Source organism: Peromyscus maniculatus, chromosome 4 (genome assembly GCF_049852395.1).
Source record: "Peromyscus maniculatus bairdii isolate BWxNUB_F1_BW_parent chromosome 4, HU_Pman_BW_mat_3.1, whole genome shotgun sequence".
Taxonomy (NCBI): Eukaryota; Metazoa; Chordata; class Mammalia; order Rodentia; family Cricetidae; genus Peromyscus; species Peromyscus maniculatus.
In genome coordinates this window covers 134,644,303-134,659,142 of record NC_134855.1, presented here as the reverse complement: position 1 = coordinate 134,659,142, position 14,840 = coordinate 134,644,303, and the positions used below count along the sequence as shown (strand labels likewise).

Here is a 14,840-nt window from a genome sequence, read left to right as displayed (position 1 = left end):
CCTTGTCTCAAAAAGACAAAACACAAAACAAAACAAAAATGAAACAAACAAAAAAAAGTCAGTAAGATAAAAATAATAAAATTATAAACAAATCAGTTTCAATATTGCTTTTTTTTTTTTTCAAATAAAATATATGGTAGGGGTAGCAGATAGTACTCTTGTCACTGCCCAGCCTAGCCCCCCTTGCCCTTGCTGTCTTCATCCTTTGAAAGACACACACACACACACACACACACACACACACACACACACACACAGAGAGAGAGAGAGAGAGAGAGAGAGAGAGAGAGAGAGAGAGAGAGAGAGAGAGAGAGAGAGAGCGAGCGAGCGCGAGCACGAGCGAGCTCAGGATGTAGCCCAATGGTAGAGTACCTTTCTAGCGTTCTGGAAGTCCTGTGTTCCATCCCCAGGACTGGAAGACAAAAACAAAACCACAAATATTTGTGTGTGTGTGTGTGTGTGTGTGTGTGTGTGTGTGTGTGTGTGTGTGTGTGTACATTGGTAGCATGGACTTCTGGAAGAGCCAGTATTGCAGCCAATTCTTACATGATTTAACTAGATGAAGGTCTCCTAGATAAACTCAGATTTTTCAGATGAGCTCTGTAGCCCTGGGAAGTTCTCCTGAAGCCCTTGGAACACTGGGCTGCAGGCTCAGGCATGCAGTTTTCTGGCTCCTGCTGGGATGTGGGGCAAGAACTGGGAGGAGCAGCTCTCAGAGCTTGTTCCTCTGGGCAAGTCTTTGGAATGCTCAAAATAGATTTTGTTTATTTAAGTCTCCTTCCTCTTGCAGGACTGAGCTGCTCCTGATTGTAAACTGGCCTGATGTAGAAAAGAGGGGCTGCTCTTGTGATTCTAGGATGGATCCTTTTCATGTCAGATTCTTTTAGCTTAGCTGGTTTGGGTTGTTTTTTTTTTTGTTGTTGTTGTTGTTGTTCCCTCATGTAGCCTGTTCTAACCCTGAGCTAGTGTCCAACCAAGAATGATTTTAAGCTTTTGACTATCCTGCTTTTACATTTGGGCTTAATGCAGTCCTGGGGGTCGAACCCAGGGATTTGTGTGCGCTAGGCAAGCCCTCTATTGACTCAGCTGTATCCCCAGTCCTTAGCTAGTATGTGTTACAGCTTCTGTTCTCTGCATCTTCAGCCCTTTGTTTTGTAAATCATCTGTATGGGGTAACTAGAGAGCTCCTTATACTACTGTGACCCCTAGAGGGATGATGCCATCCTTGGTCACCTAGTAGTGACCCCAAGTCTTGAAAAAAGCAGGGCAAAGCCGACCATGTGTAACTCTGCTCTTCTCTCCCTGTGTTTTCTGAATTGCAGACTTTCTGTTCCAGACCTCACTCCAAACATCGGTCTCTTCTGGTACTTCTTTGCAGAGATGTTTGAGCACTTCAGCCTCTTTTTTGTCTGCGTGTTTCAGATCAACGTCTTCTTCTACACAGTGCCCTTAGCCATCAAGTTAAAGTAAGTGGGAGGACCTGCTGCTGATTTCCCTTCCCGCCCTCCCTCATGTGGCCTGAGCTCTCCTTCAGACTGGTGCCCCCTGCTACCAGGCTCCTGGCTGTTGTGATCATGTGCCAGTAGCCAGGGTCTGCAGTTGAGAGTCACACACAAGTACAGGTTGCAGGGAGGAGGGTTTGGAGTCCTGGGTTCCCCCGTTCTCACCGGGAGGTGCCTGGGCCCACATTACTATTTAGTCTACTCACCATTTGGGGCAAGAACAGAGATTATTACACTGAGGATGTTTTTGGGAAAAGTGGGTCTGGTTGGATGTTCTTGATCAGCAGCCCAGTTATGATTTATCCCCAGGGATTCCAATTGTGTTATTTTGGAGGCTGGGCATGTACAGCCCTGTTTAATCTTTTGATCAGTTTTCCTCAAATGGGGCTTTCTGTGTAGTACACTTCTATAATGGGAGAGCCTTCTCCCCAGGCACCTTTCTAGCTCTGTGAAATGGGTTGATAGCAAACTCAGCAACTTGGAGGCCAGCACTATCTCACTTCCACCATTCAATCTTGTACTTAAAAAATTGTTTCTCAGAGAGATGGAACTGTTCTCCTAGAGTTATATATACAGCTAGTAAGCAGTGGAGCTGGAATTCAGGCACAGGTTTGTCTGACTCCAGAATCTGTGTTCATCTCCTTGGGCCATGCCAAGTTCCTGAGGAGAGCACTTGCAGTAGTCCCAGAAATGGCTCATTTATCCTGGTCTCGGAGCAGCTGACAAAGACCTTCATAAGCAGCCATCTAGCTCCTGGGCAGAGTCAGCCCTGTGCTTGTGTTGAGGGTTATTGAGAGGGATATGTCACTGGCCTTTTCCTGTTCACTTCCCTTTAGCTCTTCTTTGTTTGTTTGTTTTGTTTTTCGAGACAGAGTTTCTCTGTGTAGTTTTGGTGCCTGTCCTGGAACTCACTCTGTAGCCCAGGCTGGCTTTGAACTCATAGAGATCCTCCTGTCTCTGCCTCCCGAGTGCTGGGATCAAAGGTGTTCGCCACCACCGCCCGGCTCCCTTTAGCTCTTGGTGAACTCTCAGAGGGCCCCTGTAGAATGATCCATGTCTGTCGTGTCCCCCCCCCCCCACTGTTGCTGCAAGACACGTGAAACACTGAGGAGAGGGACATGGTGGCACTGGGAGTCTGTAGACATACAGCTCCATCACTGACTTCACCTCTCTGAACTTCGTCTCCTTCCCTAGGAAGGACGGGGACAGGAATCGGCCTGCAGGGCCGGCTGTGGTGCTGTGAGGATCGTCTGAGATGATGCACGAGAAACTTTGCTCAGAATTCAGTGTAGAAAAAAAGGGCTCAGGAGATGGGAGTCATGGCAGTTTACTAATTTAAATCAGCTTCAGCTGTTACTAGTTTAAGGTCCCCAAATGCCACTCTTGAGACAGACATGGTAGCTGCCTGTAATCCTAGCACCTAGAAAGTGGAAATAAGAGGATCAAGAGTCCAAGGTTAGCCTCAACCATATAGTGAGTTGTAGGCCAGCCTGTGCTACATGAGACCCTGTCTCAAAAAACAAAAGAGAATTCTGGCCCCTGAAGAGCTAAAAATGCTACATGTAACTTTCAGTTCTCTTTTTGGACACTAAGGGTGTACATATTGCTCTGACCAAATTGTCAGTGAGCACTTTCTGTCTTGGGACCTGTTGACAGGCTGCGAGAGGCTGCATTATTTCTTGACAAGCAGTCGTCACTTAGGCTCCTAATAAGGAATGCTGACTTAATTTGCTTTCTTGCTTTGGTTCCTGGGAGTCAGGCCCCAAGCTAGTAGATAGGAGGTGGCTGTTGGTGGCCAGTGTCCCTGTACCCTGGTTCACTGGTGTTTGTCTGCTCTTCCTTGTCTCCTCTGGGAAGTTCTTCATCTCTGCAGTTTTCTGCTCTACTACTGGGGCCTGGCCGTCCATGCCTTCTGAGTAGTAAGTCAGCCTTTGCCTCAAGTACCCCAGGCAGTACTTTTGGTTTGTGTGGTGGGGTCAGGAGTCTCTAAGAGTTGGACTCTGGCTAATCTCTTTGCATGTTTGTCTTCCCTGCCCTGTTCCAGGGAGCACCCCATCTTCTTCATGTTCATCCAGATTGCCATCATCTCTATCTTCAAGTCCTATCCCACTGTGGGAGATGTGGCCCTCTACATGGCTTTCTTCCCTGTGTGGAATCATCTCTACAGATGTGAGTAGTCTGACTCTCCTCACGGGATAGATTCCAGTCCATCTATCTAACTCTTGGGTGAAACAGCTGGGAGAGGGGAGTTGATGAGCATTTACTGGGTACCTCTCGTGCTGGTGGCACAGAGGAAGAGGAGGCAGTCTGCATGCTGTGCCCGTGTGCCCCTGTGCTGTGGGCAGTGATGGACGTGCACATAACTACCATTCACAGAGCACTTGACTGTGCACATGACCATTGTCAATCATTAGCTCCTTTGCTCTTTGTATCAGCCCTTGAGGTAAGTATCTTTTATACAGATGAGAAAACTGAGGTACAGAAAGGTAGAGCCACTTCTTCCAGGTCCTGTGACTTCGATGAAAGACCAGGACTGAAGCCTAGCTCTGAGAACCTTGTCCAGTGCTGTCCTGCCGTGACTTCTGGAATGATGACCATGGCCACTGTGTGTTCCAGTAGAATGGCTACTAATATACAGAGACTGGGTTTTTTTCTTGTTTTGTCCCCTACTTCCAGCTTTTTGAAATAGGGTCTCATGTAGCCCCAAAACTGACCTTGAGCTCACTATGTAGCTGAAGATGGCCTTGAACTCTTGATCCTCCTGCCTTTACCTCTCAAATCTGGGATTCCAGGGGTGTACTTCAGTGTACAGATTTCATTCTTTGTTGCTGTTTGTTTGAGACACAGCCTAGACTTTAGCCCTGGCTAGCCTGAAACTCATCATCATGTAGCCTAGGCTGTCCTCAAATTAGAAGCAATCATCCTGTCTTAGCTTGCTGAATACTGAGATTCCAGAGTGAGTCACGGTGTCAGCAGAAACCAACATTTTCATTTAAATTCAAATATAGGATGCTACATATGGCCAGACTTCCTATTGGACAATGGCCAAATTTCCTGTTGGACAAGTGCAACTGTAGCTTTGGGCTTCAAACCCCAGACTTCCTGTTTCCTACAAAGACCCCTCTCAGTTCTACCCATCTCTCCGAGATGGCTCAGAAGTGTCCTGTGTTCCTTAAGACCCCAGTCTTTCCCTCCTTGGGCCCTTATTCCCCACTCCCTTGGTAGTTCTGTTCAGTGTCTAGAGGCTCCCTCGGGGCAGATATCCTTTGCCTCTGCGTTTCCAGCACCCACCATGGATTCTGACACAAAACTATCAGCAGATGCCTGTAAAAGGGCTTTTGAAGGCTCCCTTTGAAGGAAGCAGAGCCCAGTACCCTCCTGATTTTCTGTCTTCCAGTGGGGGAGCTGTGGTACACAGCCAAGTGTCAGAAATGAACTCCAAGTGCGAGCTTCAGAGGAAGTTAGTTTTGTTGTTTTGGAGTTGTCTGGGTGTCAACCAGGAAGTGAAACCGACCAGCTGTAAGTAGGAAACCTGCCTGTGAGTATAGGCCCCAGAGTAGAGGTAAACAGTTAAGTGGGCAGGGCAAGCCCAGGCCAGGTGTGACTGGTGGTGACCAGTCTGAGCTGACTGGGAGGAAGGAGCATCGTTTCTGCTTGTGACATCCTCATTTCACAGACAAGCATCACCCAGTGGTGAATCATGAGGCAGTCGGACTCTATGGACATGCCGTGGTCTGTGGGAGGGTAGGGAGGACTTCAGGCACTGGTCTTTCCCTCTCTGAAGCAGGGTATTTTCTTTAGCTGTCTATCCTACATAGAGTATTGTCCCTTATCAATGTGAGATATGCAGTAATCTCACATTGCTGAATTTAGTCTGTCTGTGTCCCAGCTACCCAGGCAGCTGTTGTGGCCTTTCTGAGCCTCTGACTTTTCCTCTTCCATCCATCAGATGAAGAAAGTATCCTGGTGTGGGTCCTTAACCCCAACACTTAAAAGGCTGAGGCAGGAGGATAGCAAGTTTGAGTTTAGCCAGAGCTACATAAGAGAATTCCAGGCCACATGGAGGACCTCTCTAAAAAAAAAAAAAAAAGTATCTTTCATAGATATTTTTTAAGTTTGAGAAAGAAAATACATTAATAGTACTCCAGCTATCTTCAGTAGTAATTAACCAGGGTAATCTCCTGCATATTTCCACCATCAAAGCTTCAGACTTAGCAGCCAGAGACACTGAAATAAATATGTATTTTTTAAAACTTGAAATAAATTGTTTTATGCCCACAGGGATGATGAGACAGAGAAGGAGGAGGGAGTTTTCAGACCTGATGATCTAATAGGCTCTATTAAGTAGAGGCTGTTACTCATTGGGCAGGAGTTTATAGACACAGCTTATCTGAAGCTCCTGCTGAGAGTGGGAGCCGCCACATTTGCACTGTCCAGGGACTCCTCAGGTTTGGAGCACCTGTGTGGGACTTGTCATCTTAGTTGTTGTTATTATTATTATTTATTTATTTATTTATTTATTTATTTATTTATTTATTTATTTATTTTGTTTTTTGAGGCAGGGTTTCTCTGTGTAGCTTTGCACCTTTCCTGGATCTCGCTCTGTAGACCAGGCTGGCCTCGAACTCACAGAGATCCGCCTGCCTCTGCCTCCCGAGTGCTGGGATTAAAGGTGCGTGCCATCACCGCCCGGCATCGTCTTAGTTATTATACTCACTTATAAATGTCTGTAGCCCTGGACCTTGGAACCTCTGAGTAGACTCTTGTCTTCTCACATTTTGTGAAGCCTTGTCCTAGGTGAATATTGTTAATGTTATAGGATGTTTCACCGAAACACTAGCTATTGATCCAACACAACAATTATTGATCTCCCTGCTCCCACCTCAACTGTTTCCTTGTATTGGCTAGCGGGGAAGAAAACAATGGCTCCTGCCCTGGGTACAACTCTCAGCCTCACTGGGTGATGGTGGTGCACACCTTTAATCTCAGGGAGGCAGAGACAGGTGGATCTCTGAGTTCAAGGCCAACCTGGTCTACAGATCAAGTTCCAGGACAGTCAGAGCTACACAGAGAAACCCTGTCTTGATAAAAACAAAAACAACAGCAACAAATAAATAAATAAATCCCAGTCACTGGCTTCTGTAGCCTTGGGTCAGGATGAGTCAGGCAGATGCATACTTGTGGTGTTAGAGAACAGCCTGCTGGCAGAGTTGGTGCCAGCCTGCAGAGGGCCAGATGCAAAGCCAGCTGCCACAGAGCTGGGGTTGAACATGTGTTGTATTTCTTTTTTGTTTTTTTAATTAACTATTGTGTAAAGGTAAAAGAATGTTGACTAAAATACAAATAAATAATAAGCATTATGCTTAAGTTCTCATGTATCTAGCTTATAATTTAAGAAAAGAAACATCTCTTGACCTTTGAAACCCCCTAATTCCCCTAATACCCTCCTGATGAGACCAGATACTTTAAATGACATTTTATTTCTGAATGTCTGAGGCTCGAGGGGGAAAGGGCCTTGTCAGAAGTTCCTGTTCTTCAGTGTGCTGCCACAGATTGGATCAGCCACCCGTGAATGTCTGGGGAACTTGACTCCATCTGACCTAGCAGGTCTGATGAAAGGTGTAGGCCTCGGTCATCTCTGACACCTCTTGGTGCCTGGGACAAGCTGTCCTGTGCCCCAGGTCCCCAGTTCCATCTGCTCTGGCGTAGAGTTTTAATCTCCCAGCCTTCCAGCCAGCAAGTGTGAGTAGCAGTTCCCTGTTCCTACAAAGGTCACCACTGGCCTGAATCCAACTGGACGCTGGCGAAGGTCTTCCAAGCACACTGGAAAGTCTCTCTGCAGCCCAGAGACTGCATTTGAAACTCCTTTCTTTCTGTCCCAGTCTCTTGGATGTCACCCCATCAGAGCCTCTGCCTCGGACTGGGTCACAGCACCAGGAACCACTTGAGCTACCAGGCCCTGCAAGTTTTATTCTAGAAATAATACATGTTCTTTTCAGCCAAGGTATTTACAGAGGATGAGAAAGAACTGCCGAGATTGGAATATCGGATTGCAGAGTGGAGGGGGAGTAAGCAGACCGTTCTCCTTTCTTCAGTGTGTGGTGCTGCTTGATGATAACAATATCCTAATACTCAGTGTAAACATGGCTTTCCCTGGGCTCCCTCGTCCTGAGAGAGAGGAAGAGGCACAGGCTTCCCTGGCAGGTCTCAGGAGACCTGAATCAGGGCTATTTTGGCCTATCAGTGTTGATCATCCGGGACTATGGAAACTTCAGATCAGAAAAGGCAACCTTTCAGGCCTTGAGGCTAGTGTCCAAATTAGGGGATTTCCTAGACCACTAACATTTGAAAAACAGTTTTTAAAGCTTTTTATTTTGGTGGTTGGTGAAACAATCAACTACCAATATTTGTCCCCATTTTAAATGACTTGTGTTGTTTTGAGACTGGGTCTTTCTGTGTAGCTCTGGCTATCCTGGAATTCACTGTGTAGACCAGGCTGGCCTCAAACTCTCAGAGTTCTACCTGCCTCTGCATCCTGAGTGCTGGGACTAAAGCAGTGCACCACCACACCCAGCTAAAATGACTTAAACAAGGATAATAACAAAAAGAAAGGTTCTTATCCATCTTTATAAAGATGAACTATAGTTGGGCATGATGGTGTATATTTGGAAGGTGGAGGCAGAAGGAGCAGGAGTTTAAGGCCATCCTATCCTAGGCTACATATCAAGTTGAAGGCCAGCCTGAACTATATGAGTCCCTGTTTCAAAAAAACAAAACCAAGCAAGCACTTAGCTTTAAAAATAACTTCCACATATTAGTGGTGATTCTATGGCAGACTGTCAGAGTCCATATTCAGTTACCCAGGAAACTTGCAAAACCTCTGCCTGGGATGTATCCTAGGCACTGATTTTATCTTGATGGGGCTTTCCTGTTATTTGCAGCTAGAGCAGAGAATTATCTGTTATCCAGTCTCCTTGCAGTGTATGAGTCCAGCATAGTGTTTCTACCCAATGGTTGTAGAACTGAGACTAGTGACCTGGGATTGTCTTCATTTTGTAAATCTCCCATTCAATTTTCTGGGCATGACGGCACACATCATTAATACCAGGACTTGAAAGGCAGAGGCAGGCAGATAGATCTCTGGTTCAACCCCAGCCAGGATAAAACTTGAGGGACCCAAGTAGTTCCTGGTTCTATGATCCCCATCAGAGACAGGCCACCCAGGGTTACATAGTGAGACCTTATCTTTTTTTTTTTTTTTTTTTGAGACCTTATCTTTTTGTTTTGTTTCGAGACAGGGTTTCTCTGTGTAGTTTTGGTGCCTATCCTGGATCTCACTCTGTAGTCCAGGCTGGCCTTGAACTTACAGAGATCCGCCTGGCTCTGCCTCCCAAGTGCTGGGACTAAAGGCTTGCGTTACCACCGCTCGGCTGTGAGACCTTATCTTAAAGAAAATTGGTTTCCTGTGAGTCTGGATCAGAGAAGAAATAGGAACAACACTTCAATAAATGCCTGCTGGGAGCCAGACCCAATGCAGATGATTATTTTTTATGTTATTTGCTTAACTTAAAATAATATTTACATTTAAAATATAATAAAGTATAAAGAGAAATAACAATAATATCTACTGTCAGATGATTCCTATCACATTAAAAGAAAACAAACTGAGTACCCTGTGGTAGGCAGAATAATTCCCTTCCTCGTAACTCCCAACAATGTCCGTATCATAATTTCCAGAACCTTATATAGCAAAAGGGACTTGACATTAGTGATTGTAAGATGAGATTATCCCGAGTTATCTAGGTAGGCACAGTGTAATCATAAGGCTATCATCTCAAGAAGAAAGGTGGGGGCTGGAGAGTATAAACTGTGTCTCCTGCTCGACTTCTTGTGAACCTAAACCTGCTCTAACAAATACAGTCTACTAAACAGAGCAGCGGGTCGCCAAGGCAGTGGGAGAGGGAGGCCAGAGAAGCAAGAATGGTAGACTCTGAGAAGGCTTGGTCTCCAGTGCTGGAAGCTGTGAGGGGGTTATGAGCTCAAGAGTGCAGGCCCCAACAAGCTGGAAAGGGAAGCCAGGAGATTCTTCTCAAGAGAACCCAGAAGGAACACAGTTCTGCCCAGGCCTTGAGTGCAGCCCAGAAGACCCATTTTGACTTCTGACCCAAGAAGTGTGTAGTGGTAAACTGTACTTTTTAAAATGCTGACAGGGGAATTGGCTAGAGCAGCAGTAGAAAACTCATCCAGTAATACAATGTCCAGGCGTTTCCCATGCTCTTTCCTGTTGAGATTGGTGTTTTGAGACAGTTTCTTACTTATGTAGCCATTCTCCCTCCTCAGCCTCCCTTTCGGGGGCTCGGAGACCAGGTATTTGTCACCATGTCTGACTTTTACATGTCTCATTTAATTCATGTAACAGGCATTTTAGTCCCATTTTAGAGATGAGGTAGCTAAGATTTACAGAAACTAATAAATGACAGATGAATTTTGTTGTGGTGGGTTTTGTTTTTGTTTTGTTTTGAGATAGGGTCTCATGTACCCAGGCTCTTCTTGCCCCTCCATTTCCTGTGTTCTGCAGTTATGGGCATGGGCCATCACACTTCGCTTGCCAGAGAAGGATTTTAACCTAGCTGTCCCTTAAAGGAAATCTTTGTGTGGTCACCATCTGTGCCCTAAATCTGTCTGGGCTCTGCCTGCCTGTCCAAGCTCTGGTATAGAGCTCCTCACTAGAGAGAGGGTCTCAGCCTTCCTTCCAGAGCAAGGAGTAATGAAAGAAAGAAGGGCATCAGGGAGAGATTTGTGGGCTGGAGAGATGGCTCAGTGCTTAAGAGCACGTATTCAGTTTACAGTACCCACATGGTGATCACAGCTGTCCATAACCCCAGTGCCAGGGAATCTGACTGTCTGTCAATCTCCATGGGCAGCAGGCACACACATGGTACACAGACATATATGCAAACAAAATGCCGGTTCATGCCCCATTCTCATTCATGAGACATCATGGCGTGTACTACCCAAGTGATGAGAGAATTGAAGAATTCGAGAATAGAAAGCCAATGTCTTCATGAAGTGTCCTCCTTGTTATGTCTGGAAACATTCTCCGGATTGCTGATTGTGGCTAGTTTTTAAGCAGACAAGCCTGCAGGGGGAGGAAAGTCTCCAAATACAGACTCCCAGCAGTTAAGGGCAGGGCAGCCATTGACCTGGGCCTGAGGTTTGCCTCCTAACACACAGTATTTCTGGGAGTGCTCTGCCTTTGAGCCTTGTGAGCTGCCCCCTGTCCTGTGTGGCTGTCACAGCAAGAAGAAGGTGTCAGAGAAGGACTGCTGGGCTAACTGACCATCTGTCTTTGCAGTCCTACGGAACATCTTCGTCCTCACCTGCATCATCATCGTCTGCTCTCTTCTCTTCCCTGTCCTGTGGCATCTGTGGATTTATGCAGGAAGTGCCAACTCTAATTTCTTTTATGCCATCACACTGACCTTCAATGTTGGGCAGGTAAGAGTTGAGGATGGCACAGGGTCAGGGGTCAGCTGAGACCATGCCTATTGTTATGATTTATTATCATGTGGGGGTGGGCATGGGTATCCTGAGCATGCAGGGAACCATGCTGGCGTGCTGGGCAGATGCAGCAGCAGGCTGATGGACATGGAAGCCGGGGGTTGGCCAGTGATACACAACCCAGATGATGCGTCCACATGGAGAGTTTATTGTAATAGAGAGATAAAGAGGCAAAGAGACAGAAAGAGGGACACAGAGGGGGGATCGAGAGGTACACACCTCATGGGAGGGGAGGGAGAGAAGAAAGAGAGGGGAGTTTGAGGGTACGCACCTCATGGGAGGGAAGCAGAAGAGAAGAGAGAGAGAAATATGGGCGGAGTTTTTCCTTAAGAGGAGACTTTGATGTCAGGACACAGGATGGCACCACAGGGCGGGATCTGGATATTAACACCTATCCTATAGTTTTGAATATGCAGGGGGAAAGCTCCTCTTGTCTTTGAACTCACTTGGGTAGAAGGAAATGGGGAGTGAATAGTGTCAACTGAATCTGTTTGCATGTGTTGGGTACCACGCTGAGTGTTGCTTCATTGAATTCCCTACAACAAATCTAGAGAAAGTACTACCCATAGTTTACAAATGAGGGACTGGGGCTCTTCACTCATGGTCAGTGGAGGCAAGAAACAAGTTCAGGTAAGGCCCAGCTTCAGAGGCACCCCATTTTTAAAATTGTGCCTTGTTGGCATTATCAAGTGAGTCGGTTGAGGGGAAGACAGCCTTGTGGATTTTGAGGACAGCTGAAGCAAAGGCAGGGAGTTTAGGAATGAGATGGATTGGTTGTTGGGTGAACAATAAAACAGCAGTGTCTCATGTAGCCCAGGCTGGCTGCAAAGGTACTATGTAGCCAGTGATGACCTCCATCTTCTGATCTTCCTGACTCCACCTCCTGAGTTTCCACCGTCCCTGATTTATGCAGTGCTGAGCATAGAATCCTGGCATCCTGGATGCTCGGCAAGTATTTTAACAGCTGAGCTACATCCCTAGCCCCTGGTTTTGTTTTGCTTAAAAAAATTATATAATTTTTTAATGTGCATTGGTGTTTTTGCCTGCATAAGTGTTTGTGTGAGGGTGTTGGATTCCCTGGAATTGGAGTCACAGATAGTTGTGAGCCGTCATGTGGTTGCTGGGGACTAAACCCCAGTCCTCTGAAGAGCAAGCAGCCAGTGCTTTTAACCTCGGAACCATCTCTCCAACCACAAGTCCCTATTGGTTCATTCTTAAAAGGACTCCTAGGTCTCACTCCTAAAGATCAGAGGCTTGTACTGTTAGCTAACTCTCTTAGAGGTCTGGAAAACCCTTTGTGGAATCATCCATCCTTCCTGAAGCTCCATCCTTCAGTCTGCCGTGTTCTTTCGTGGTAGACTCTGCCCTCAGAGTCAGTTGTACTGTTGACCACTTTAATGCCATTGGCATAGCCAGGTATTTCCTTGCATGGTGGATGGGTTAGAGGCAGAGTTGTTTGGAAAGACGATGGTGTCAGACAATAGGCCCCAGAATGTCTTGTCTCCAGGATTAGCAGTTTGGGGAGGAGCTTAAGCTTTTGCTAATGAGTTCGTGGGACTGGTGTTTCCAGTGTGGATGTTGCTGGATGATTTACATCCAACCCAACCACTTTTGGTGTATGAACAGCAAAAGAGAGGTCTCATCCCTAGTGGTAGTTTCTGATGGTGACTGAGCAGCGTCTCTATCCTTGTTCTACCAGGGCAGAAATCTACAGGATTCAATGTAGTGTCTAAAATAACCCGAAGGCCATCATGGTGATGGTCTTGGACCTGCCTCGGCGTCTGCGAAGGTTGGGGAACTCCAAAGAAATACTCCTCAGCCTGTTGTCTTGACTCTAGTTTTGCTCAAGAAATGAAGTTGGCAGTGTTTATGGGGCATCTGTGAGATGCTTCCTCTATGACAGGAAGGTCTCTTAATACTAAGGGACTGTTTGCAACCCATCAGGTGCCATCAAAAGCAAGAGAAACTTAACTTTGGACAAGAGGGATTTGGGTTGAACTAGAGACCAAAGGCAGAAGGCTCAAGTATACTGGTAGCTGAACTACAGAGAACAGCCAAGTTCTTGGCATCATTTCTTACCTTTAAAAGTTTTTTTTAAATTATTTTATTATTATTGTGTGTGCGTGTATGTATGTGTATGTGTGTATGCTTGCTCTAGGAGGTCAGAAGACAGCGTCAGATTTCTTGGAGCTATATTTACAGGTAGTTGTGAGCCACCAAATGTGTCTCCTGGGACCTGAACTTTGGTCCTCTGCAAGAGCAGAAAGCACTCTTAATCACTGAGTCATTTTTCCAGCCCCCACACCTTGTGTTTTGAGGAAGGCCTCTCACTAGAACTTGGGGCTTGCCAAATTAAGCTAGGCTAGCCAGCCAGTCAGTTCCATGGATCCTCCTGTCTCTACCTCTCCAGCTCTGGGATTTCAAGAATATGCCAGCATGCCTAGCTTTTTATGTGGGTGCTGGAAATTAAACTTAGGTTTCCATGCTTGCATGTGAAGTGCTTTATTGGTTGAGGTATCTCCCCGGCCCCATCATTTCGTATCTCCTATTTATTTTTATTTTATGTGTTTGAGTGTTTTACCTTCCTGTATGTATGTGTACTATGTATGTTCCTGGTGCCCATGGAGATGAGAAGAGGGTATAGACTTCCCTATAATTGGAGTTATAGATGTTATAAGTCACCATGAGAGTGCTGGATTAAACCTGAGTCCTCTGGAAGAGTAGCCAGTGCTTTTAACCGAAGAGCTGTCTTTCCAGCCCCTACTTCTTATCTTTTAAAAACATTTTAATACATTTTTAATCACAAAAGAATAAATGACTTTATTGTTGTTATGGGAAAGAGGTCAAACAAAAAAATGTGGAATGAAAAATAAAGTTTGAAGATTAGGACTAGCTCAGCAGTAGTATGCTTAACTAGCATGCTTGAAGCCCTAGGTTAAATCCCCAGGGTGGAGACCTGAGGGTGGGTATGATAGCACAAGGCTTTAATCACAGCACTGAGGAGGTGGAAGCAAGATCAGAAATTGAATGCCATCCTTGCCTATGTAGTTCAAGGCTTTCCTGGACTGGTAAAGCCATCTCAAAACAAACAAAAAACCAAGAACAAACAAACAGATAGAAGTCTTTATTGGGGTCTGAGAATGTACTCAGTGTACGGTGTTTGCCTAGCAGCCTTTGCTTTTGTGTGGGGAGAGTGTGCACATGGACATGTGTGCTTGTGGGTGGGGAGACCAGAGATTGATGTTGGGTGTCTTCTTCAGGCCCCCTTTTACTTTATTTTTTGAGACAGCGTCTCTCCCTGAACCTGGCGCTTGCCAGTTCACCCAGACAGGCTACCCAGCAAGCTCTAGGGATCCTGTCTTTGCCCTCCAGCACTGTGACTACAGTTGTGTGTTGCTACACATGGCTTTTAATACAGTTACAGGGTTGAACCCGGGTTCTTATGCTTGCAATTTACCAGCTGAGCTATCTCCCTGGCCTCCCTCTATGGTTCTCTGGAGACAGCGTCTCCTCTTTTTAGATGGCCTGCACCACTGTGTAGTCTGTGCTAGCCTCCATCTCTTGGAGATCCTCCTGCCTTAGCCTCCCAAGTGCTAGAATCACAGATGTGTATCACCGTATTCATTTTACCTAGCATTCTCTTTTTCCTTTCCTTTCCTTTCTTTTCTTTTTCTCTTCTCTTCTCCCCTCTCCTCCCCCCTCTCCTCTCCTTTTCTCTTTGGAGACAGGGTTTCTCTGTGAATCAGCCCTGGCTGTCCTAGACCTGCTGCTATGTAG

At 46.1% G+C, this 14,840-nt stretch overlaps 1 protein-coding gene across 1 annotated transcript in view; it reads left to right on the top strand.

The window, feature by feature from the left end:
* The window catches only part of Pigu (phosphatidylinositol glycan anchor biosynthesis class U), a 93,091-nt gene that overhangs the window by 65,193 nt on the left and 13,058 nt on the right, over positions 1-14,840 (top strand). Inside the window, exons 9-11 of the mRNA XM_042276564.2 lie at positions 1,323-1,466; positions 3,547-3,671; positions 10,858-11,000. Coding sequence (XP_042132498.1) covers positions 1,323-1,466; positions 3,547-3,671; positions 10,858-11,000 — 412 coding nt within the window. The remainder of the gene's footprint in view (positions 1-1,322; positions 1,467-3,546; positions 3,672-10,857; positions 11,001-14,840) is intronic.